At 42.2% G+C, this 23982-nt stretch overlaps 1 protein-coding gene across 1 annotated transcript in view; it reads right to left on the reverse strand.

Moving 5' to 3' along the window:
* The window catches only part of Pka-C3 (Protein kinase, cAMP-dependent, catalytic subunit 3), a 273561-nt gene that overhangs the window by 243580 nt on the left and 5999 nt on the right, over positions 1 to 23982 (reverse strand). The window contains exon 2 of the mRNA XM_065225338.1: positions 6718 to 7407. Within this exon, the coding sequence (XP_065081410.1) occupies positions 6718 to 6980 (263 nt within the window). The 5' untranslated portion in view covers positions 6981 to 7407. The remainder of the gene's footprint in view (positions 1 to 6717; positions 7408 to 23982) is intronic.

Raw genomic sequence — 23982 nt, forward strand, 5'->3', positions numbered from 1 at the left:
CATCCGAGGTGTATGCTCTGCAAAAAAGAGGACGGTAACGATCATACGACGGGAGGCTTCAAATGCCTAGCATACAAAAAGGCGATGGCAGGCCAACAGTAATGGAGGTAACCCAAATAAACCTCAATCATTGCGACATTGCTCAGCAACTGTTGTGGCAGTCGACAACAGAAACAAAGTGCGACGTTGCAATCATTGCGGAACCGTATCGAGTCCCTCCCGATAACGGTAACTGGGTTGCGGATAGAGCTGGGATGGCAGCTATACAAGTTATGGGCAGATACCCCATTCAAGAAGTGGTTGCGAGCTCATACGAAGGCTTCGTCATCGCCAAAATCAACGGAATCTTCATGTGTAGTTGTTACGCACCCCCCAGATGGACGATTGAGAAGTTCTATGAGATGCTTGATGGACTTACCGAAGAGCTGGTCGGACGACGACCGGTAGTCATCGGAGGAGACTTCAATGCTTGGGCAGTGGAGTGGGGAAGCAGGTGTTCCAATGCAAGAGGGCACAGTCTGCTGGAAGCTCTGGCAAAACTGGAAGTTATGCTGGCCAATAAAGGCACCAGCAGCACTTTTCGCAGAGATGGCCGAGAATCCATTATCGACGTTACTTTCTGCAGTCCGTCGCTGATGACAAACATGGATTGGAGAGTGTGCGAAGGATATACCCATAGCGACCATCAGGCGATACGATATGGCATCGGTCAACGGAATACTGTGGCAGTACGGAGGACGAGAACTTGTGACCGAAAGTGGAAGACGAAAGCTTTCGACAAGGATTTGTTCGTTGAGGCACTTCGTGTGGACGGGAGTCCCGTAGATCTAAATGCGGACGAGCTGACAGAAACGTTAGTGAGAGCATGTGACACGACCATGCCGAGGAAACTGGAGCCAAATAACAGACGGCGTCCAGTCTACTGGTGGAACGAGGCACTTAGTACTCTCCGCGCTAGTTGTCTCAGAGCCAGAAGACGTGTTCAGAGAGCAAGAACGGAAGCAGACAGAGAGGAACGAAGAGAAGTGTTTCGAGCGGCCAGGGCCGCTTTTAAACGAGTGATTAAGCAGAGCAAGTCGAACTGTTTTAAGGAGCTGTGTCAAGACGCTGATGCCAACCCCTGGGGCGACGCATACCGAGTCGTGATGGCGAAGATCAGAGGTCCAACGATGCCCGCTGAAATGTGCCCAGAGAAGCTGAAAGTCATCGTGGAAGGACTTTTCCCGAAGCACGACCCAACAACCTGGCCACCTACACCGTACGGAGAAAGAGAGGGAGATAACGTCGAAATCACCAACGAGGAGCTCGTAGTAGTGGCGAAAGGATTGAAGGTGAAGAAAGCTCCCGGTCCGGATGGAATCCCCAACGTAGCGTTGAAAGCGGCGATCCAGTCATCCCCGGACATGTTCAGGATGGTGCTGCAGAAATGCCTGAACGAGGGTCACTTCCCTGACAGGTGGAAGATACAGAAGCTAGTGTTGCTGCCGAAACCAGGAAAACCGCCGGGGGATCCAACATCATACAGGCCTATATGCCTGCTGGATACACTCGGAAAACTCTTGGAGAGGATCATCCTAAACAGGCTGACGAAATACACGGAGAGTGAGCACGGATTGTCGGAGAGGCAGTTCGGATTCCGGAAAGGGAGATCGACGGTGGATGCAATTCGGACAGTGGTCGAGAGAGCTGAAAAGGCGTCCAAACAGAAGCGGAGAGGAGATCGATATTGCGCCGTCATAACGATCGACGTCAAGAATGCGTTCAACAGCGCCAGCTGGGAGGCCATCGCCGAAGCACTGCATAGAATGAGGGTCCCTGACTACCTGTGCAGGATCCTGAGGAGTTATTTCCAGAACCGGGTTCTGGTCTACGAGACAGACATGGGACAGAGATCGATTAGGATCACAGCGGGAGTTCCACAAGGCTCCATCCTTGGTCCAACGCTCTGGAACGGGATGTACAACGGCGTGCTAACGCTGAAACTGCCCAAAGGAGTTGAGATCGTTGGCTTTGCGGACGACGTCGTCTTGACGGTAACAGGCGAGACGCTGGAAGAGGTGGAAGTGTTGTCAACCGAGGCAATCGACATGATTGGTAACTGGATGAAAGGAGCGAAGCTGCAAATAGGCCACCACAAAACGGAAGTGTTATTGGTCAGTAACTGTAAAGCGGTACAGCGGGCGGAAATCACCGTCGGGGAGCACACCATAGCCTCGAAGCGTGTGTTAAAATACCTGGGAGTGATTATCGATGACCGGCTAAACTTCAACAGCCACGTCGAATATGCCTGTGAGAAGGCTTCGAAGGCCATCAACGCGATAGCTAGAATCATGCCGAACAACGCTGGTCCCAGCAGTAGCAAGAGGCGTCTTCTGGCCAGCGTGTCATCATCGATACTGAGATATGGAGGTCCAGCCTGGGTTCCAGCGCTGGAAACGAAGCAGAACCAAAGGAAACTGAGCAGTACGTTCCGGCTCATGGCCATGCGAGTCGTGAGTGCGTACAGAACCATCTCGTCGGAAGCAGTATGCGTTATCGCCGGTATGATCCCTATCGGCATCACCCTGGCGGAGGACAGTGAGTGCTACAGGCAGAGAGAAGCCGGAAGAGTACGGAAAGTTGTGAGAGTGGAGTCATTGGCTAAGTGGCAACAGGAGTGGAACACGACGGAGAACGGTAGATGGACACATAGACTAATACCGATTCTTTCGACCTGGGTGAACAGAAAACACGGAGAAGTCAATTTCCACCTAACGCAGTTCCTGTCTGGCCACGGCTGCTTCAGGAAATACCTGCATCGGTTCGGACACGCAGCGTCACCCCTCTGTCCGGAGTGTGGCAACGTCGATGAAACGCCGGAGCATGTGGTCTTTGACTGTCCAAGGTTCGAGGCAGTGCGAACGGAGATGCCCGTCCTTAACGTGGAGAATGTCGTCGATGAAATGTGTCGAGAGGAGGACTCTTGGAATGCCGTCAGCAGGGCAGTCACACAGATTATGTCAGAGCTGCAGCGTAAATGGAGAGAAGAGCAGCGATCTAGCAACGCCAGCTAGCGCTGAGAGTACGACAAGTGCATGAGCACAGCCACCCCCCGAAGTAGTCGCTTCACAGTGGTCCCGGGGGGATCCAGGCAGAGGAGAGAGTAAGGAATGGGTTTTAGTGGAGCTGCACTAGGCAACTAGTGGATACCACACCGTGCCACCTTCACTACAGGCCAGGCTTCTTGAAGCTTTCCTAAACCTTACTATAAAAAAAAAAAAAAAAAAAAAAAAAAAAAAAAAAAAAAAAAAAACACATACACACACACACACACACACACACACACACACACACACACACACACACACACAAACACACACACACACACACACACACACACACACACACACACACACAAGCCAACCAGTATGCAGTACTCCCGGAAGAAAATGGCGATGGTGACGCCGCTCCCATTGCAATAAGAGAGCGGATTCCCCCGCTTTTCACGCCGATGAAGGATGTTGCCGAACTGGCAAAACACAAGCTGCTGCCACGCTTCAAGCTTTGCAGCATCGGTACCAAAATCATGTGCTCCAGGAGTATAAACAAATAGGATGTTTCCTGAAGGAAAACAACGTGGACTTCTTCACGCATGATCTGCCATCGAGCAAGCCACTGAAGGCGGTTTTGCGAGGATTACCGTCGTTCGAGGCGGCTGCGGTGAAGTCCGAGCTGGAGTGGCTTGGGCTCCAACCTGAGGCCGTGTTCTAGATGAACCGCCGTTCCATCAACAATACCAGCTTCCGTGACCAGTTGTTCCTGGTGCACTTCACGAAGGGATCCACCAGTCTTGCGGCTCTGAGATCCAAAATCCGGGACCTGTTTCAGGTCATCATCTGTTGGGAGCATTACAAACCCCAACATCGTGATGTTACGCAGTGTATGAACTGCCTCTCCTATAGCCATGGCACCAAAAACTGCCATATGAAGACAAACTGCGGCAAGTGTGCTGGAACTCACTCAACTGCGTCCTGTGAGCAAGTTGATGACATAGAGCCAACGTGTGTCAACTGCGGTGGAAACCATCAAGCCTCCAATCGCGGATGTCCCAAGCGAGTGGAGTTCATTAATATCCATCGGAAGGCTACAATCAACAACCAGGTCGGTCGCCTCCGTAATCATCGTTCGCCTCCTGTACTCACGGAAGTCCAGTACCCAGCTCTCCAGCCCCGTCGACATGTTTCGAACCTAGCCCCGCTTCCGCTCAACAACCAACAAGCCAACCATGCGAGTATCCAAATGGTTCCCAACAGTCGGACAGTTCAGCATCGTCTCGCTGCTGCTGCGGCCCAGCCAATTCCAGGTTCATCCACCGCCCTGGTTTATCATACGCTGCTGCTGTCTCAAGTGATCCTATCGACGATTCTCCGTTCACCTCGGAGGAACTTGTGACGCTCGTGGCCGAGGTCATCATCATCATGCGCACCTGCAAGACTCGACCTGAACAGCTACATGCTGCCCTGTCCCTTGTCACTAAGTATGGACCGTGAAGCCATCAAGATCGTAAATTGGAATGCTTGCTCCTTGAAGAGCAAAAACATAGAGTTTGTTGATTTTCTCAACGAACGGCACATCGACATAGCCGTCATCACCGAGACTCACTTGAAGCCCGAGCTGAACGTAAGCGTAAGGCTTGACCGCACCAGCTCCGGCGGAGGGGGAGTGGCCACCGCTGCGAGGCAGAACATCAGCTGCCGGCTACTACCAAGCTTCCAGCTGAAAATTATCGAAGCCATCGGAGTTGAGGTGAGCTATCGCTTGGTCCAATCACCATCATCGCGGTCTACTGCCCCAAGCAAACCAACATTATGGACGGTTCGGCTGCAGACCTCCGAAGAGACATCATCAAGCTAACACGACGGCGGCAAAATTTCGTCATCGCTGGCGACCTGAATGCCAAGCATCAAGCCTGGGGAAATACGACGATCTGCAGCAAGCCCACTACAACATTCTGTGTCTGGACACTCCCACCCGGTTGTGTCGATCCGGAGCTCATGCCACCATCGACATCTTCATCAGCAACATTGGCGATAACATCTTCCAACCTATCGCCTATCAGGAACTGAGCTCGGACCACTATCCGGTGGTGGCCGAAGTAGGTTCCTCGGCCAATAGGTTTCAAGTTTCCCGGCAAAATTACCATCGTGTCAACTGGCAGCAGTATCAGCGCTGTGTGGACACAGCAATCGATACGACGTCCTACCGGAGTCGTTCGAAGAAGTTGATCAGTGTCTGCAAACCATCGAAGAGGCGATATCCCGTGCCAGGGAGCAACACGTACCAGCATCCAGACAGGTGAGTCATACTCTGAACCATGACAGCCCAACCTAAGATCTTATCAGGCTCCATCACACCATTCGTAGGCAGTTCCAACGTTCTGGGCTGCCCCACTTGAAGACCAATGTCAAAAGGCTAACCAAAATTATCCAGGCCAGGATGGTGGAACTCAGAAATAACGACTTTACCAAAAAAATCACTCTCTCCCAGATTTTGCAAAACCATTTTGGAAGATGACCAAAATTTTGAAAAATAAGTCGAGGCCGAACCCTCCGCTTTCCTCTGTTGGCGAGAACTTAGACCCATCCCTACTGATAACCCCACTTGAAAAGGCCAATGCTCTTGGCCAACATTTTGTGATTTTACATATTTAATCTTGGTCAAACCATGGTGAGCCCTCATGGGCCTGCCGTACTGGAGGCAATGACTAGAGTCGCTGACACCCCCGTAGTAGTGCATGATCATACTAGAATATCGGCTGATGAGGTGTTAGCAGCTATTAGAAGTACTAAAAACATGAAGGCTGCGAGTATGGATGGTGTAGTCAACCTCGAGTTGAAAAACTTGAGCATTGAGTTCTTCAACCATCTTACCGTTATCTTCAACAAATGTTTGGAGCTTGGCTTCCCTGCATGCTGGAAGTTAGCCAAAGTGATTCCAATACACAAGCCTGGCAAAGATCCTACCAGTGCCAAAAGCTATCGCCCCATCAGCCTCTTGTCCTCCATCTCGAAGCTATTCGAAAAATTGATACTCACCCGTCTGCTGGTGTTTTCAAGTGATAATAACATCTTTCTCAAAGAGCAATTCGGGTTTAGGAAAGGCCACTCTACCATCCACCAACTCGCACGGGTTACTAACATCATCAAGCGGAACAAGTCCGTTTCCAATACATCTGCCATGGCATTGTTGGACGTCGAGAAGGCGTTCGACAATGTCTGGCATGATGGTCTAGTGTACAAGCTGCATCGATACAACTTTCCGATCTACCTCGTGAAGATCATCAAAAACTACTTGGCGGGTAGATCATTCCAGGTCTACTTGAACAATGTCCCCTTTGATACGTTCAACGTTGATGCAGGGGTCCCTCAGGGTCCCTGTTTTGAAATAAGATGCTTCAGAATAATAATGGAGACGATCTACCGATAGAACTTCATGGCTGCTTTTAGAATCTTGGAATACTTTGAAGAGGAAACATATTTTAGCTATGATCACTGTCAAATGCAAATAAAGGTAATTGTTGCAAATCCAAATTGACCAAATATAGTCCTGGGTTGCTAATCGATAACCGTCGATAACGTCTGCTATGCAAATTCACCATATTGCAGATGTTAACGCTGCCGTTATCGACGTTTATCGATTACCAACCCCGCCTGAGTCATTGCAACGGAAACCACTCACCTGAACCGTCTGCTGTGGTCTTCCTCCTCTTCCTCCTCCTCCTCTTCCTCTTCCTCTTCCTCCTCGGCACTGAAATCCGACTCGAGCGGATCCGTCGATTCGCCCGAATTGGTACTCGCCGAGGAGGCGTCGTTCAGGATGAGCTTCTTGAACGAACTGCTGCACGTACCACCGCCGGGCGTAAAAGTGGCCGTTGCCGTTACCGGACTGGTGTCACTTCGGATGCGCAGGGTATAGCTGGTCAACAGCGGCGACGAGGACATTTTTCCACCCTTGCTACTACGGCTGCTGCTGGTCTGCCAAATTGCCACTTGAACCGATCACCGATCACCGTCACCGACACGATCTTCGATTAACCTCACTCTTCTTCTTCTTCTTCGCCCGCTTCAATATTCACTTTCGTTTGCAATTTCCTTCCACTTTGCCGCGTTGGTTTTTTTTTTTCGATTCCTTTCTGCTCACTCACAACGACTCTATAGACCGAGCGTGATATTACTGACCAACAACAGTCGGGAAATCTTTTTTTACCACCGCGACGCTACGCTCTCTTGGATGATCTTCTCTGGCGCGTCGTCGAACTGATTTTGGCACATCAACAACTTACTGCCGCACCAACCGCCGTCGCCACCACACTTCTTGATACCGTAGTTCCGATGACGCGAACACGTTTCGTAGTTGAGTGCGAAGAAGCTGCCAAAGAGATAAAAACATTTTTTTGTCAGTAGGTATCTACATGTAATAGAGTTTTTTGTATCATCGGTGGAAGAAGGTGCGAGACGCAAAAATTCAATAAATCACTTGAATTAAGACTGTAATTACATTCGATAATTTTTGTTGGGGCATGACTTTCTTCCCCCGCTGCCAGGTCAGTTCTTTTTGGTGGTGGTTGGTGGAATTTGCTTTTTTTCGGTATGTTTCCTAAGAGGACGTTGCTCTTATCGAGCGGAATATTTACTGCTCTGTTGTGAAATCGTAGTTGATCGTTTAAGATTTCAAGTGGAAAGTTCAGCTTGCAAACGGCTCAAAATAAACGCACCTGTGGTACTTAGCAATAAAATAAGATCACAATAAAGATAATGGAATCAGTTTAAAACTACGGGATTGATTTAATAAAAAAAAACTGTGCATAATAAACTGTAAAATACAAAAATTATTTGTGGAAAAAAAGTTCAAAATTTGTACTAACAGTTAATGTTCTACAATTTTGATCAACGTTGAAGTTTCCATTGTGCCCAATTTAGACAAGTGATCTTTTTGATAACCTTTCAAATTAACATAAATTTAAAAATCTAAAAAATGTACTTTTTTGTTGTTGTTGAAGTTTTGAATAGATTGATTTTTTTTAATTTTTATTTTCTTTCCAGTGTGTATTTTTGTCTGAAAATACGATCTAGATTTCTACAACTTTGTCTCAAGCGTCATTTCGATTAGATGAGATGAGTTTTCGTGCTGTGATTTATTGAAAAATATCGAATACGTCATTTTGAAAAATTAGGTGGGAGTCAAAATGACCAAATTCATCACATCATGGGATTCCTGTAACATCAAAATATGTCCCAAAAAGGTTTGCAATCAGATACAAAAAAAAATATTTCATTTGGTCCACTCACGTTCGTGATCCTGTGAAGACAAGTACTTACATCTACAACTTCAATGCGGAATTTTTGGATGCCAATTTTCGCCTACGTAGATCGTATTTTTGTAAGCATGAACTGTAGACACTTGCCAACCTCCCCCCAAAAGTGTCAACGAGCTTTATGAACAGCATCCTGGGCGCTCTCGAAAAGTTGAAATATTGCTCCGATCCTAGTGATGAAAACAAACGCATGAAAAAAACACCGGATTATAAGAAAAAAAAAATTGTATATAAACCCATGAAAATTGCAAGAAACTTTAAGAATTGCTGAGAAATTCAGGACAGTCCAGAAAAAAATCAGAATAGCTCTGAGCTTTTTGGAGCAATTTCTAAAACTTCACACTTAGTAACTATTATTTTTACACGAGACGTAGTTCAGCTTTGACGTAAATCATGGAACGTAAACAAACATGGCATGTAAAATTAAGTGTCCTGAAATGTTTCAGTTTCAGGACACTTAATTTTACATGCCATGTTTGTTTACGTTGCAACTCGATGAAAAGTGCGTTTGATTCAATTGATTTTCTCGTCCCTTTCAACTGATTCTTATGTCAAAAGGGCCGCTTGCATGTGTCGGTCTCAGAGCACTGGAATTTACATGTCTTTTTCGTAATGTGTTTAGACATGTTCCAAGAACTTTAGGGAATATCCGAAGCGTTCAGAGAAGTTTCAAAAACTTAAGGGAACATTCGAGGACTACATGTTCAGAACCTTGATGAGGTTTGAAAATCTTTAATCTTCCGAAAACTTCAGAAAAACAAGTCGTGAACTTAGATGAAGGTAAGAGAGTTTCATGAAGGGATAGGTCACTCCGCACACCAATCTTGGGTCATCTTTTTATCAGTGTGCCGCAAGTGTGCCGATTGTGCCGGTCATAGAGCAAGCTGCGATTGTTTGTAGAATACCCATCCCGGCAACCCGGTATTTCTGACACCTTGAATGTTTTGGTTTGAAATCACAAGGATAAATCGGATTGAGGATGACGCGGGAAGTGGTAAAAGTCCTGTGTTTTAGGATTTTATAATCCCCTCAAAGGCAGACCAGAAATCGTGCTGTAAAAACAACGGTCTATCATCAGCCGAAAAGAGGTGGAACCGGAGGGGAACATTGTTGGAGACCGACTTTAGAGGATGATGAATAAACTTCTGTAATTTGTTTTGTGTGAGTTGCATCATTATTTGAATTAAGGGTGCTAATGGGGTCTGAATAACTGCTTCTTTCTCTTGAGCCCACTCTAGAACCTACAATTCGTATTTAGATCTATAAGTGAACTGCTGGTCTGAGTTCCTCAGATATATTCAATAAGAGGATGTTCCTGAATATACAGTCAAACTGCACGTAATGTTGTGAACAACTTCAATGACAGTTATCCAGCAGTGCTCCCATTTCATTTACAACAACCTAATGCCTACGATCTGGTGCCGAAGGTGTGCCGATGAATGTGCCCAAGCTGTGCCGAATCTAATTTCGACACAATGTGCTGAGTGACTTACCCCTTCGTTCATCACAGTTCCATTAACTTCAAAAACATTTCAGGAACTTTACAAGAACTCCGAAAAAACTTCTGGTAAGTTCAAAGATCTTCAGAAAAGGTCAGAGGGTATCGGACTTTAGGACAGAACTTTAGTGAAGTTCCGAAAATTTTAAGATTTTTTTCCGTTCGATCAGCTCCGAAATATTGCAGGAACTTTACAAATGTTTCAAGGACAAAGTCCACAAAACTTAAAAGAAGCTGTGATTTGCCAAGAAAAGTGTGGGAACTTCGGGAAAACTTTGGAGACTGTATATTAGTTCCATTAACATCAGAAAATATGCAGCAGCCTTCAAATGCAGTTCTGATAATATCATGAAAATTAATTCCATTAATTTTATGAAAATTTCATGAAAAATTCTAAACCATCAGGGTAATTCCAAGTTAATGTCCAGAACTACGAGGAAGTCTAATAACCTTTAATGTTAGGGTCGGATAATTTCAGAGCAGCACCACAGACTTCACGAAATTTTTTCAAAACTTCAATTAGGTTTAAAAAATTTAAGGAACGTTACGAGACGTTACGTTACGTTATGAAGCAGGACTGAGAGCTTCAGAGCAGGTCTAGAATATCAGTAAAATTGCGAGAACTTCAAGGAAGTTCCGAGAGCTTCAGGTATATTTCAAGAACTTTAAGGCAGTGCAGGTATATTTCAAGAACTTTAAGGCAGTGCTATTTTCATTTCAGGAAAATAGCGGGATCTTTTAAGATTTTCCTAGGCACACCAGAGAACATCAGAAGACTTTATAGAGCTGTCATTAAGATGTTTGACATTGAGGTTAGGCGAAAATAATATGTAAATATGTGCATTGTTTACATATGAGCGAATGAAAATTACTTATTAGGGTAGTACAAAGTTTCGGTTTCACTCCAAAATTATCGATTCTAAATCATGTGCTGATCATTATACCAACATTTGAACTCATTTGGTTACGATCTCACACTCCACTGGCCCTTTGAAGTTTATACACAAATTATTTGCTTATCCTTGACAGATACGCGTATTTCGTCTACAAAGTGCAGACTTCTTCAGTGTCTTGTACTAATATACTCGAGTATATTAGTACAAGACACTGAAGAAGTCTGCACATTGTAGACGAAATACGCGTATCTGTCAAGGATAAGCAAATAAGGTAGTCGAATTAAATGGAAATTAATAATCTTTCTCTCTCTCCCTCTCATTATACAGGTATTCCACTAAGACGCCCACATTCATCAGGATATTCCTATTAATTAATTAGGAAAACGACATTCTTCTGACCTGCTCCTTGGACTGCTCAGCAGGCCGTTTCTGTTCATGCTAGAGGGATAGTTTCTTCTTATAAGTTGTTTATAATTAAATGGGCCTTCTATTTATAAAAACGACGATTAGGGCGGTCCTAATTTTAACTCGGAACAGGAGTCTAACTTTTTTTTTTAATTTTAAGCTATTGGTGGTTACATTCTTCACAAAAGTTGAATACTTCCTGATCAACCTACCATTTTGGGAGAATAAAATAGAATTCATTTGAATTTTCCAACAGATCAAGCTGCCGTCTTGCAAGAATATCTGAGATATAGCATTTGAATTTTTGAACACTTGTTGCTTTAAAGCTCCCTGAAATTTTGCGATCTATACATGACTCATACAAACTTTTTTAAATTTCTGGGAAGATCACCGAATTTTCTAAGCTGAATTTACTATAAATTTTATAATGTTCTCTGGTCATCTACAAAATTCAACAAGCTTCTAGAAAATGTTCACCACTTTAACCAAACTCCGTGAACTTCTTCCATGTTTCATAATTATGCTCTTTTAATTCTACAACGATCTCAAGATCTCAGAAGAACTATGGGCTTTTCTGGACCTCCGGGAAGATCCTCCATCTTTTCTACGAATATTTCTGAACATCTGGGAAGATCTTAAAACCAGAGAGTTCATTGAGCATTTTTGAAACTGCTTTGAAGCTCCTCAAACTAACATGAAGGTCCCTACAATTCCAAGATGTTTGTTAAACTTTAACGAAAATTTTCGATCTTCTACGAAATACTCTGAACTTCTATTTACAAAAATCCGAGGACTTCCAGAAGTTTAACGAAGATAATCGAATTGCTTCGTAATTCGCTACAAAGTTCACTGTGCTTCTACCTGTTTCGTTGATTTTTTTTTGTCTTTGGTTTGTTTTCCGTATTGAGTACCAGTGCTACCGACGCCAGGGAGGCAGCTGCCACACCTGAACCCTACCTATCGACCCATCAACTCATGGACCGGAGACCAACGGCTTTACTCAGAAAATCCCGGCGGTGCCGGCTGGGATTGAACCCAGGCCTTTTGGGGTGAGAGGCAATCACGCTTTCCACTACACCACCGGTGCGGCTATTTCGTTGATGGTCTACGAAGTTTTACGAGGTTTCCAGAACTATTTCGAGTCCATCAAACTTCCACACCGAAGTGCCCTGAAATTAAAAGAAGGTCCTCGAACTTTCATGAGGTTCTCTCTGATTGAACAATGTTTCCCTTAACCTCCACGAAGTTTCCATAACTTGTAGAAAGTACCCACATTCACATCAGGAGTATTATAGTTTATTCATAGTTCTCTGAATTTCTATGAAACTGTCTGAGTTCCCTGAATATGGAAGAAGTTTCCTGAATTGATGCGATTTTCCCCAAATCCCCTAGGTTATACAAAGTTCTTTGACGCACCTGAACGTCAACGACGCTCTTTGAGTTTCTACAAAATTAACTACATTTCTCGTAACTTCACTAAACTTCTAGAAAGTCTAATGAAGTTCTACTTAATTAAATGCAGTTCTACAAAGTTTGCTGAAATTCTACGAAATTCACTGAACTTCTACTAAACTTTGGTAGATGTTTTACGACGTTCGCTGAAGATCACAAAGCTTCTACAAAGTTAACGGAACTTCTATTAAATTTGCTGCGCTTCAGAATGTTTTCTGAACTTCTACGCAGATCTCTGAACTTTTAGAAAATTTCCTGAAGTTCCTCAGCGTTCCGTGAACTTTTAAGAAATTTCCCGAACTACTGCCAAGCTCCTAATTTTTTTAAATGTTAGTAATATCAAAATTTAAAAATCACTTCCTTCCACCGAGCTAGCAGACTTTGATAAATGTCTGAGGAAATCTTCAGGTTGTCATTTAAACATTTTTTTCGCCACTCAGGCTGAGTTCCATTTAGATGTTTACTTAAATTTTACAATTCGAAAATAAATTAAAAAGTGAGTAATCCCTCTATTGAAGATCGGCTGATTTTCTTGAAGGTGTTTTTCAAAATTGATTCCTTGTCTACCATATACTCTTTTGAGTGTAGGAAAAGCAAAATCACAAAATCGTTTTTTCAGAACTCGTCGTAAGTATCCCCCCTCGGAAATATATGACTCGTGCTGAAAAAATCTTCTTTTTGCATAAATATGTTTTTTACAGGGTGATTCAGAATAACTTTCACTGATTTCACAAATATGCAATTCTCTATGGGTAGCATGGGTATATGTTCATGTATTTTTATTTTAAAGTGTGTACTAATATCAGCTTGTATTGACAGTAGGATTTCAAAGTTCATTCGTTTGCGAATTCAAGCAGCCATGAACGTGAAATTGGAGCATGTCATAAATCTGTATAAAATCGTGTTATCTTTTAGAAACTGAAATCTCTTCACAAGAATGAAACATTTATTTTTCACATCATTATAGAGGTACACTCAAAAAATTCCACAAGTTTGATCGAAGTGTTTAAATACTTGATTTTTTAAATGTACAATCACATTTACTCTAAGTGTATTTCACCTTGGTTCAATTTGTTCTACACGCTAATTTCTAGTGTTTCAAACTTTGAAATGTTGAAAATCTTTCACTATCTATTCAAGTGTATTGCACATTGAATCACACTACTGTTCAAAACAGATGGAATTAAAGTGTTTTGCATTTCAATACGATGTGAATTGCTTGCTCAGAAAGGTAAACATCGAAAACAATCATATATGAGAACAACCGTGGCACAGTGAGATCGAACGAAGACTCCGGCATCAGTCCATGATCGAATCCCAAATCACACCCATTAAAAAGATATGTGAAAGCTCTGGCCTCTGGCAGTTTTGTTTATATATTTGTCGATTCATTTTTATAGTCGGTAAAGTAGAAGTCGATAAAGTAGAATATTGAACTATGATGTGCAAAGCTATTGATATCACCATATGAGGCACATAGAATCCAAGTGTGTCACAATTCAAATCCATACTGTTCAGGCATGGTTCATAGCATAAGATTCACACATGAAATGGATGTGTTTCACAATAAGCGCAAAGTTAAGTGTGAGACACATGATGATGACGTGTGGAATTTTTCGAGTGTACAAAGGAAGCATGCTTGGAAAATCCGTTCAATATCAGAGCTTAGACGCATCGCCAAGACTCAAAAAGTGCTTGAACTAAAGTGTGCGTGCCAGCTGTTGTTAATTGTCTTGACAAATGTGGCTGGTAATTAAGGTAAAGGGTGAGAGATTTGGACTAAAGTATGCTAAGTTGAAGGTTATATATTAAGTATATCTGGAATATACTGATATCAAAAACTCATGCAACCGTTATGACCATTTATAAAAGTGACAGTTATGCCGAATCACCCAGTGATGCTATTTCATAATCTAGAAGTTAGGAATGTGTTTGATGATCGTAGATTTAATATTTAAAAAAAAAACCCTAGCTACGCCAATGAATTCAGTCGGGATCAGCCTGCCACAGTACGAGGGAGTTAGCTGGATTATTTTGGGTGTCTGCAAAATGTTCACTCATTTCAACCCATGCACATGTCAGCCATAGATTTCACGCCACTTTCAAAACCCTCATGCGAACGTTCACGCGTAAAACATCAAACGTGGAGCATCTTTCATATTTTGCCCAGAATTTCCAAACGCTGCCAAACAGCCGCCGAACGCAACAAGTGGGTGTTTGCGGCGTGTTTTTGTTCGGCAAGCCAACAAATCTCGCCCTCTCGTGGGAGCTACAAATGTATACTTACACAGAGTCATGAGCCCATAAAACATAAGAACGACCCCACCGAAATCTCCGCCTGCGCCCTGATTCTGCTTACTGATGGTGAATATGGATGAGAAATGGATGACCTTCCCATTTCTCCCTACATGATGATCGGACCGTTTGGAAATCTTCAAGTCAGTTCAAGTGCCCATTGGACGTGGGACGTCACTACCGTACCGAGCGAACGCAAATCACCTGTCAAGCAAATCTGAGCTACTGGAGGAAGATGCTAGGCCATTAGTTGCACTCAAGTGAAACGACCTTTTCCTCCAATTTAATCCTTTCGGTTCAGTGCCTCTCCCGATGCGATCGGATTGAACGTATAGAAAACATTCCGTACATTGTAGGGGTAGGTCACAGAATACAGGCGAAGACAACTCTGCCGCACGGTCGGTTGGTAAGAAAGAAACCTATTTCAAATTATTTTTAGCTCCCGATATACACACTGCCATACAAACACTCCTGCTGCTGCTGGATTGAATTAGATTGGATTGGATTGGAAATGTATAATGTGTTTAAAGGCGAATGCTAGACGAGAGCCGCCGTTGTTGAGTGAGAGGGAGAGTGTTTTTGGACACGCTTTCGTACGTCCTTGATATTGGAAACAACATTAAACAAATATTACAGATCAAATCAAAATAAAACCGAAACGAAATACGGACCGCGAATGTGCTCCCACTTGTATTAACATTGAATGTGAAATCAAGTTGATGGCTATTGGGTATTTTGAAGATATTGTTCGTAAGATGTTATGCTCCTTGCCAAGATGACAGCAACACAGCAGCCTTCTTGGTCAGATTTCAACATATCTCCAAAGTTTAAACGATCCATGAAAATGTCATCATAATCCATATTTTATGACAAATTTAGCAACAGAATTATAAAAAATTACCGCCAAATTGCGAAAGAATGAGCATTGAAATTGTACGAATTACCCATAAACAAATTGCAAACGATCCATAAAACCTTCAACAATGAACCTTAAATTACTGAAATTGATCCATAAAAATAACGTTTGTGCACTAAAAAATATAAGTATGATCCATAAATTAGACATATATTTTTACTGTTTTGGACACTATTTTTTAGTTTTGACCCATAAACCTTGGAAAATAGCTCCTTTACGGCGTAAATCCCCTTCTAAATTATCCACCGACGCCGCCAGAGAGTGACTTTTGAATACCCTAGAGGCCCACAGACAAACTGACATAACACAATGAATATGTATCACTGTACACTGCACCAAAACATTATCCTATATTCGAATGAAACCTCAACGAAATCGCTTTTTCGAATGATAGCTGCAATCGGATGACTGTTTGTTTGTAATAATATGATGCTCCTCCCGAATACAGGATAAAGATTGATACGTGAAGCGAACGTACCTCAGTCGAAATACGCGGCTGAAAATCTGAATTCTGAATTAAAATAAATTTAGCGAGGGTTTACTTTTACCCCTTATTCCCCTATAAAGTATACCCCGTATTCCCCTAATATCTCATGAACTGTTGTTTAAAGACATAGTATTCTAAAACCATGCATAAAGTGCTTATGTTTTACGAAAAATAGAGCTGTGAAAAAACATTTCCTCCAAAAAGTAGGGAAAAATGGGGTAAAATGGTCCAAAACACATACCTACAAGGCTCTCCGGTCTATGGGACTACGTGCAATCGATTCCCCGGACGATTTCCCTACGGAAAAATCATTTTTCATGGCCGGAATTCAGCGTGCTGTTGAGATATTGAATTATGGGTAATTTTGGACCCATTTTTGCCCATAGTGGGTTGTGTCCTAGACACGACCGCAGTATGACGTAGAAATACGCAAAATTCGAGGGGGATGACTCTTTCTACGATGCAGGGAAGATTGTGTTTTGCTGTGGCTAGCTGCGCTCACGCTGAGTAGATATAAAGAAGATTGACGACGATTCTGAAGATTTCCTGCAAATAGATGCTGCGCGATCCAAGTAGATGCGAGAAATAAAAGAAGATTTTTCGAAGATTGATTCGCTTGTGTGAGATTTGTTGAGTATCTAGACTTGAGATTTAGATGTGTCGCCCCCTCGGCAAAATTGATATATATCATGCATTTTTGACTATTATACTTTATTTTAATTTTTTCAAGTTTTTCAATGTTTCGATTATGGTTCAATGTTGGTTCAAGTATTTTTCCTGGAATGTAATAAATTGTGAAAATTGAAATGTGGGGTCCTAAACAAGCTAAACAAATGATGCAAAATAGATTACTGTGACTTTTCTCATATCAAACGTTTGGTTTCCAATAAAGTACACCGGGGTGGAAGTGAATATTCACTGTAATTATTTTTGAGAGACATTGTATATTACCGCAAACTTCTATATTAGAAATAATCTCAGTGATTATTCACTTCCGCTAAGAGATACATCCACCGTTTCAACTTTCCCACGTGTTTCAACTTGGCCTGGTGTAGGATAATGGATTTTGGTTGGACATATTCATGTTATTTTCGCACTGCGTTGTTTGTTCCGTAAATCATTTTTTATAGCAATTGAGTGGAAGCAACCCTGTCTGGTACCTTTATATATGCAATTAGATTAACATCCGAAGTCCATCCGTTTGTACATAAAGTGTGTCCCACATCAAATTGCATCACGGAAAAAACGCTGTAGAAAATTACCCATTGGGTATTTTCTCTTGAAAATGTGGGTAGAAGTAGTTTAGAGTGTATTGTTTACACTGTATTTTTATCGCTGTCAGCTTTTCGACGCACCTGGAAAATCCTCAACTTTCTCATTGGGACATCGGAAAACAACTCGGATTCGTACAGTCAACGGTGAGTCAATGTGATTAAACGTTACTACGAAACTCTGAGCTTCGAACGGAAGGAGAAATGCGGTCAGAATGGATGTTCTTTTAGTGATCAGGATCACAAGCATGTCGTGAAAGCTTTTAAGCGGAATCCCCATGCTTTGGTCAGGGGTGTGGCCAAAAAGTTGAATCTGTCCAAGTCTTTCGTTCAGAGAGCCAAGGATCGGGAGGGACTGCATACGTACAAAGTACAGAAGGCTCCAAATCGTGACGAACGCCAAAATACGGTGGGAAAGTCACGGGCCCGGAAACTGTACACCCATATGCTGACGAAGCCTCATTGTCTCATCATGGATGACGAGACTTACGTCAAGGCGGACTTCCGGCAGCTTCCGGGGCTACTGTTTCACCGCCCAGCACAAGTTTGATGTTCCGAGGGAAGTAGGAAAGCAGAAACTTTCAAAGTTTGCCAAGAAATACATGATTTGGCAAAGAAACGGCACATGTGGCAAACGGAGTGCATCGTTCGTGACTACCGGGACTGTAAACGGAGAGATCAACATCAAGGAGTGTCTACAAAAGCGTCTGCTTCCTCTGTTGAAGCAACACGAAGGCCTTACGATCTTCTGGCCGGATCTAGTTTCGTACCTCTATACAAATGTTGTCCTGGAGTGGTAGGAAGCCAACGGGGTCACTTTCGTACACAACGGCATGAACCCCCCAACGCACCGGAACTAAGACCCATCGAAAAATACTGGGCTATTATCAAGTAGGTACTACGGAAGCATCCCAAGGAGGTCAAATATGAGGAAGACATGAAGAAAACGTGGGTTTCCGTACGAAAGAAGCTGCAGCCAGATGTTGTACAGAACCTAATGAGTGGAGTCAAGCGTACGGTTATGGTATTGAAGTTGAATGAACCAAAAACATACTAATTGGTTATATTTTATTGTCTGAAAGTTTAAAGAGGATCGGTCAACTAGGTAATTTTCTACAGCGTTTTTTTTCCGTGATGCAATTTGATGTTCTACACCCTTCATTCGGCCCAACTCCTACTTTACCAATAAGAAGGAAATTTTTAAATGCACTGAAAATATAATATTTTTGGTAAAACAACGACAGCGGCAATCAACGTAATCGTTTTAAGACATTACAATCAGTTTAAAGAATAAGCTTTACAAATAAACGCATTGAATGTTGAAGTTATAACTTATGTAAGAATTCAGCACTCACAAACTACCTACTCGGAGATCAAACATACAGCACCCGGTCGACTCAGGCGACAAGAGCAAGCTCCGGAACACCCAGGGTCGCCTAGCTACCGGGTAATCAGAGGGTTTCGCGATACAAAAACGAAGAACTTTCACTTTTCTTTAACTGCATTTATTCGCCACTTTCTGTATTATGTGCGTGTTGTTCTGTGTTCATAATTTCGTGTAATATGTGTCGTGTAGCCTAATCGCGTTGTTCGCTGTACCGGTACATACCACTGCTGCCGTTCATGGTGAATCGGGATGGCCGACACAGTGACTCCTGTCCTACTGTGCGGCCGGAACTCTCGCCCGATTGGCGAAGCGAGCGGATGACGGGCCAGCGGGCGTTGCTGGACTAAAGGGTGTCCACGATGAAATTGCCACACTATGAAATTGCTCTAACTTTTTAACCGTTGGGTAGAATTTAATGAAAATTTGGGTGGATTTAGTTCATAGTGCATTATTTACATCCTGCAATAATTGCTGGACTATGGGATGGCAGGCGTTGTCCTTCGTTGGCACGATCGGCCGACCGTGGCAAGGCCACCTTGGTCAAGCCGAGAAGGGAAAACTCCTTTGCGATTATGGCCTACGTTTGGCCAGATAATATTGTTTGGTCCTTGACAATTAGGCTCGGAAACTGTTTCCAATTTCACGAGCCGGTCGTGTGCTGACGGATGACCTTTTTAAGGTCCAATATAAAAGAAGTCCTATCGGACGAATACGTAATTAATCTACGGTTTTTGGTGCAGGGTATTTAGTTACCTGAACGTTAAATTTCCCTAGCGCACACTAGCTGCTGCTAGGGGAGGTCTCCTGGTTATCGTTCCAAACACCAACCACTGCACTTAGCAAATTGAAATGCGTCTTAGCACACGGACGCCTGATATTGAAAGAGGTCGATTTTGGGCAATGGCCGTTCTTTCTCCCAATTTTCCTTCATCCCGTCAGCCTTGTTTTGTATAGTTTTTTGTAGCTCTATGGTGGACATAACGTAACGGCACAACATTTTCACAGCGGTACAGAACCCTATCACTTCTGTGGTATACTGCTGTGTTTGCACAAGAAACGTGAAGGTTCTGAATATATAACATAAATGACAAAAACCTATGAACTTGTGACCAAACGGTTACAAAGTTTTACATTTACTTAATTTTAGTAAGTCAAAGATTTCAAAATGTACAAAGTCTTTAAATAGTGGTAAACATTCATACCTCTCACGCCAAAGTTACGAGTTCAAATCTCACCCCCGGATAAGTCACGAATGACCCAATAATTTAAAAAAAATGTCTTGAAGTTTCGTATTTCAAATAATTATGCATTCAATTTTTAGAGATTAGAGATGTTCAGTGAAGTCCCATTAACTTCACAACAACTGTAGGAATTTTACAGAAGATCTGAGGAATGAAAGGAAATTCTAAATGAGAATTTCAGTGAAGCTGCGGGAACACAAGGGAAGTTTTCAAAACATCTAGCAAATATGGGGAACTTCATGGAAGCCTTAATAACTTCAAAGCGGTTCCATTAGCTTCAAAAAAGCTACAGGAATTTTCAGGCATATTCAGCGAACTTAACGTAAGTTAAAAAAAAAACATATAGGGGGAATGGCTCTAATGTTGGCCTATGGATCTAAGATTGGGCCCATCGCTAAAAATCTGCTATTTATCAATTGTATCTAGATGAACGCGTCATTTTGACGATACTAATGGATATTTTTGGTTGCTATTGAAAATTTAGTCGATTGCTAAATTTATGTATGGGCCCAAATTAGGCACATTTAGGCCGACATTACATACATGTGGCAAGAATTTGACCAAAATTGTGGAAACTTTTAAGAAGTTCTAAATTCCTCAGAAAAGCTAGATCTAGAGATGTTTGGTTAATTTTAGAGATCTTAAAGGCCGTTCCCGTAACTGGAGGAAAGTCCAGACTTTTGGAAGAGTTTAAAAAATCTATAAGCGAGAAATTAGATAAATTCAGGACAGCGTCATGTTTTTCAGGAAAAAAATACGAGAACCCTTAAGATTTGCCTCAAGAGAATTTTAGGACTTTCTTTTACCTAGCCCACACTTGATGGGTGAGGGGATTTGAGGTATTTTTTTTTTTTGTAAAATTATTGAAATATAAAAGTCTGATGTGCTGGCAAAATCGGGTCATTACTGTACTCTAAAAATTCTCTATAGAAAGCTATAGACTCACTTTGCAATTCTCTTAACTGGGCTCGCTGTATTGTCTGAGAATTCCCCAAAGAAATGTCCTGAAATAAACTCTCCCCAGAATTAACTAAGGATTTCCTGAAACTCCCATGGAATTATTTTCGCAATTTTCTCTAAATTCTCCTAAGAAACATCTTGAAGTAGTCCCGTAAATTCCTTGAAATGCTCCTCATAATTCCCTGGGAACTCAACTTTGAGCTCTCTAAAAATGATTACAGGAGTACCCTTCAATCTCTCATAAGTATTCCTATGAAATCCCCCCCTAAATCTACCCCATGAAACTTTCGAATACTCCATAGAATCCGTTTGGAATAATCCTCCAAAGTTTCATTGCATAATATTGGATTCTCCATCTTCTCTTGGAATTCTAATCACAAGTACCTTACAAACCCCTTGAAACTTTCCTTAGAATTCTGATGAAAATTTCCTTAGAATCTTACTCAGAGTCCCCTTGGGATTCTACTCAGAACAACCTTTTAATTCTCCTTACTTTTCACATGGAAATTGGAGTTCAACAGAAAAAACTTGAAAAAAATCCTCATATTTCACTTCAAGTTTTCTAATTCTTCTATCTTCTACTATTTCCAACGTCTTGAACCTAACACTTCTGAATCACGGATAGCACTGAAAGTGTTGAAAAATGACTCGAAGAAAGATAAAGACGATCCCAACCACCGATGCAGCAGTACAACCTGTTTATCGTTGATAACTACGCCCGATCGACGACGCCGCGTGCCCTGAATGCATCCGTAAAACGATACCCACCGCTAGTCTACCTTTCTGGTAATGGTCATTAAAGTCACTTATCATTGTTGATCTTGTTCACTGTTGACAGCGTGTAGGCCTTGAGGTGAATCATGTGTTGTGCTGTGCTGTGTAACGTTCCCCTTTATATGGTCCCGAAGAGGATCGAGTCGAATTGAAAAAATGTTATGTCAGTTCAGTAGTTTAAAAAATGTGTCATTGATTACGTTGATATGACTTAATAATTCAAAAGAGTATAGAAAGACATCAACTGAAAGTAGATAAGAGTCCACAGACTGATACTACGTTTAGGTATCTCAACACTCGACTTGCTTAATTGACAACTCACACCCAACTCCACAATGTAATAATTACGGTTCAACAAAGCAAAAAGTGAAACCCCCTTTCCTATCAACAATGGCCTTCCCACAGACAAACACACCTCAATCCGCACCTTAAGATAAAAAAAAAAAGATGGTACGACGATGCATTGACGCAAATGGCACCTAAGAAATGGGCTCGCTCGGCGGGCGGCTCCATAACAAATGTATTTGAACAGTTAATCCGTTCGGAATCTGTTTATCACACACGGATGATCAATGATCATCCAAAATACCGAAAATGCGTGTTGATGGGCGAGCTTCATGAGCAAATCAATATTTCTTTTTGCAATAATCAACGAATCGTTAACCAGGGGGCACTTATCTAGGGATTGTGCTTTTCAAATAAACACCCAGCGCCAGCAAACAAAAAACAAGACATCTGCCGGAGGTAATTGAATTTGTTATTCTAAAAAAAAAACGAAATCATCCCACACGTGGTTTGGGATTCAATTTCAATCAACTTGCAATTCCATTTTCAACTGGTTGATACAATTCAAGCTCGAATGATGAATGGAAGAATGGAACGAAGGCAATCAAAGAACAGCACACTGAGCCGACTCGGTAAAAACGAAACATGGGAAGCGAAAAGAACTAATTATAAACTTTTCAATCAAATGGAAGTGAAAGTTCCAGATCAGCATGGAGTACCGGTGCTCAAAGTTCTGCAGCTGCTCACGTCAGATTGGCGGAACGGAATACATATGCTCACTCTGTGCTGCTGATCGTGAAAGATAAGCGTTAATTCAATTAGATTAATAAGTTGCTTCTCGATAACGAAAAGTGTATGTAGCAAATTCTGTTTACGTTTCTAGTAAGACTCAGCTGCCTTTAACAAAAAAACTCTACGGAGCCGGATGACATGCGTACTTTCACTGGCTTCCCATCAGCATAAAGAAAATGGACGCAAAGCAAAAGTAAAAATCATACATAGGGGAAATGGATGTAATGTCGGCCTAAATGCCCTTAATTTGGGCCCGTACGTAAATTCAGCAATCGACTAAATTTTCAATAGCGACCAAAAATATCCGGTAGTACCGTCCCAATGACGCGTTCATCCAGATAAAATTGATAAACAACAGATGTTTAGCCATGGGCCCAATCTTAGATCCATAGGCCAACATTAGAGTCGTTTCCCCTATAATATTGTATAATTTATGAATTGCACACCGTGGTTCCTACATTTTCCAATGTACGTACTCTCCATAAGTCGACATTTGCACAAGTCGATGCCTCCTTTGATTGATGTTTTATGTAGTGTTATTTTGATTCTGTAACTCGATATGTCAAAGGCAAAGCTTTTGAGTTCTGTGATTTTGATGTTGAAATCAAAGAGACTTTGAAAACATGATAACTGGTGGCATATTGAGTACCCAGAACCTATCGGTTATATCAGAACATGTTTCCGGTGTCCTTGGAAAAAGTGTACGTATCTTCATACCAAAATCTATAATGAGGCAAATCAATCGGTGCGGTAGATCTCATTCATATTAAATAATTTGTGATTATATTGAACTGTTTTAGGCCCAAGAATGCTACCCTGAGGAACTCCTGCTCTAACAGGTAGTCGATTGGATTTGGAATTTTGATAATTAACCTGCAGAGTTCTGTCAGTTAAATAATTTTGACCTAATTTCATAATGTTAAGTGGAAACTTAAACTTTTTCAATTTAGCAATCAAACCTTCATGCCAA

This window comes from Ochlerotatus camptorhynchus, unplaced genomic scaffold (assembly GCF_037179485.1).
Source record: "Ochlerotatus camptorhynchus isolate MF236.1 unplaced genomic scaffold, CSIRO-AGI_Acam_v1.1 ptg000021l, whole genome shotgun sequence".
Lineage (NCBI taxonomy): Eukaryota > Metazoa > Arthropoda > Insecta > Diptera > Culicidae > Ochlerotatus > Ochlerotatus camptorhynchus.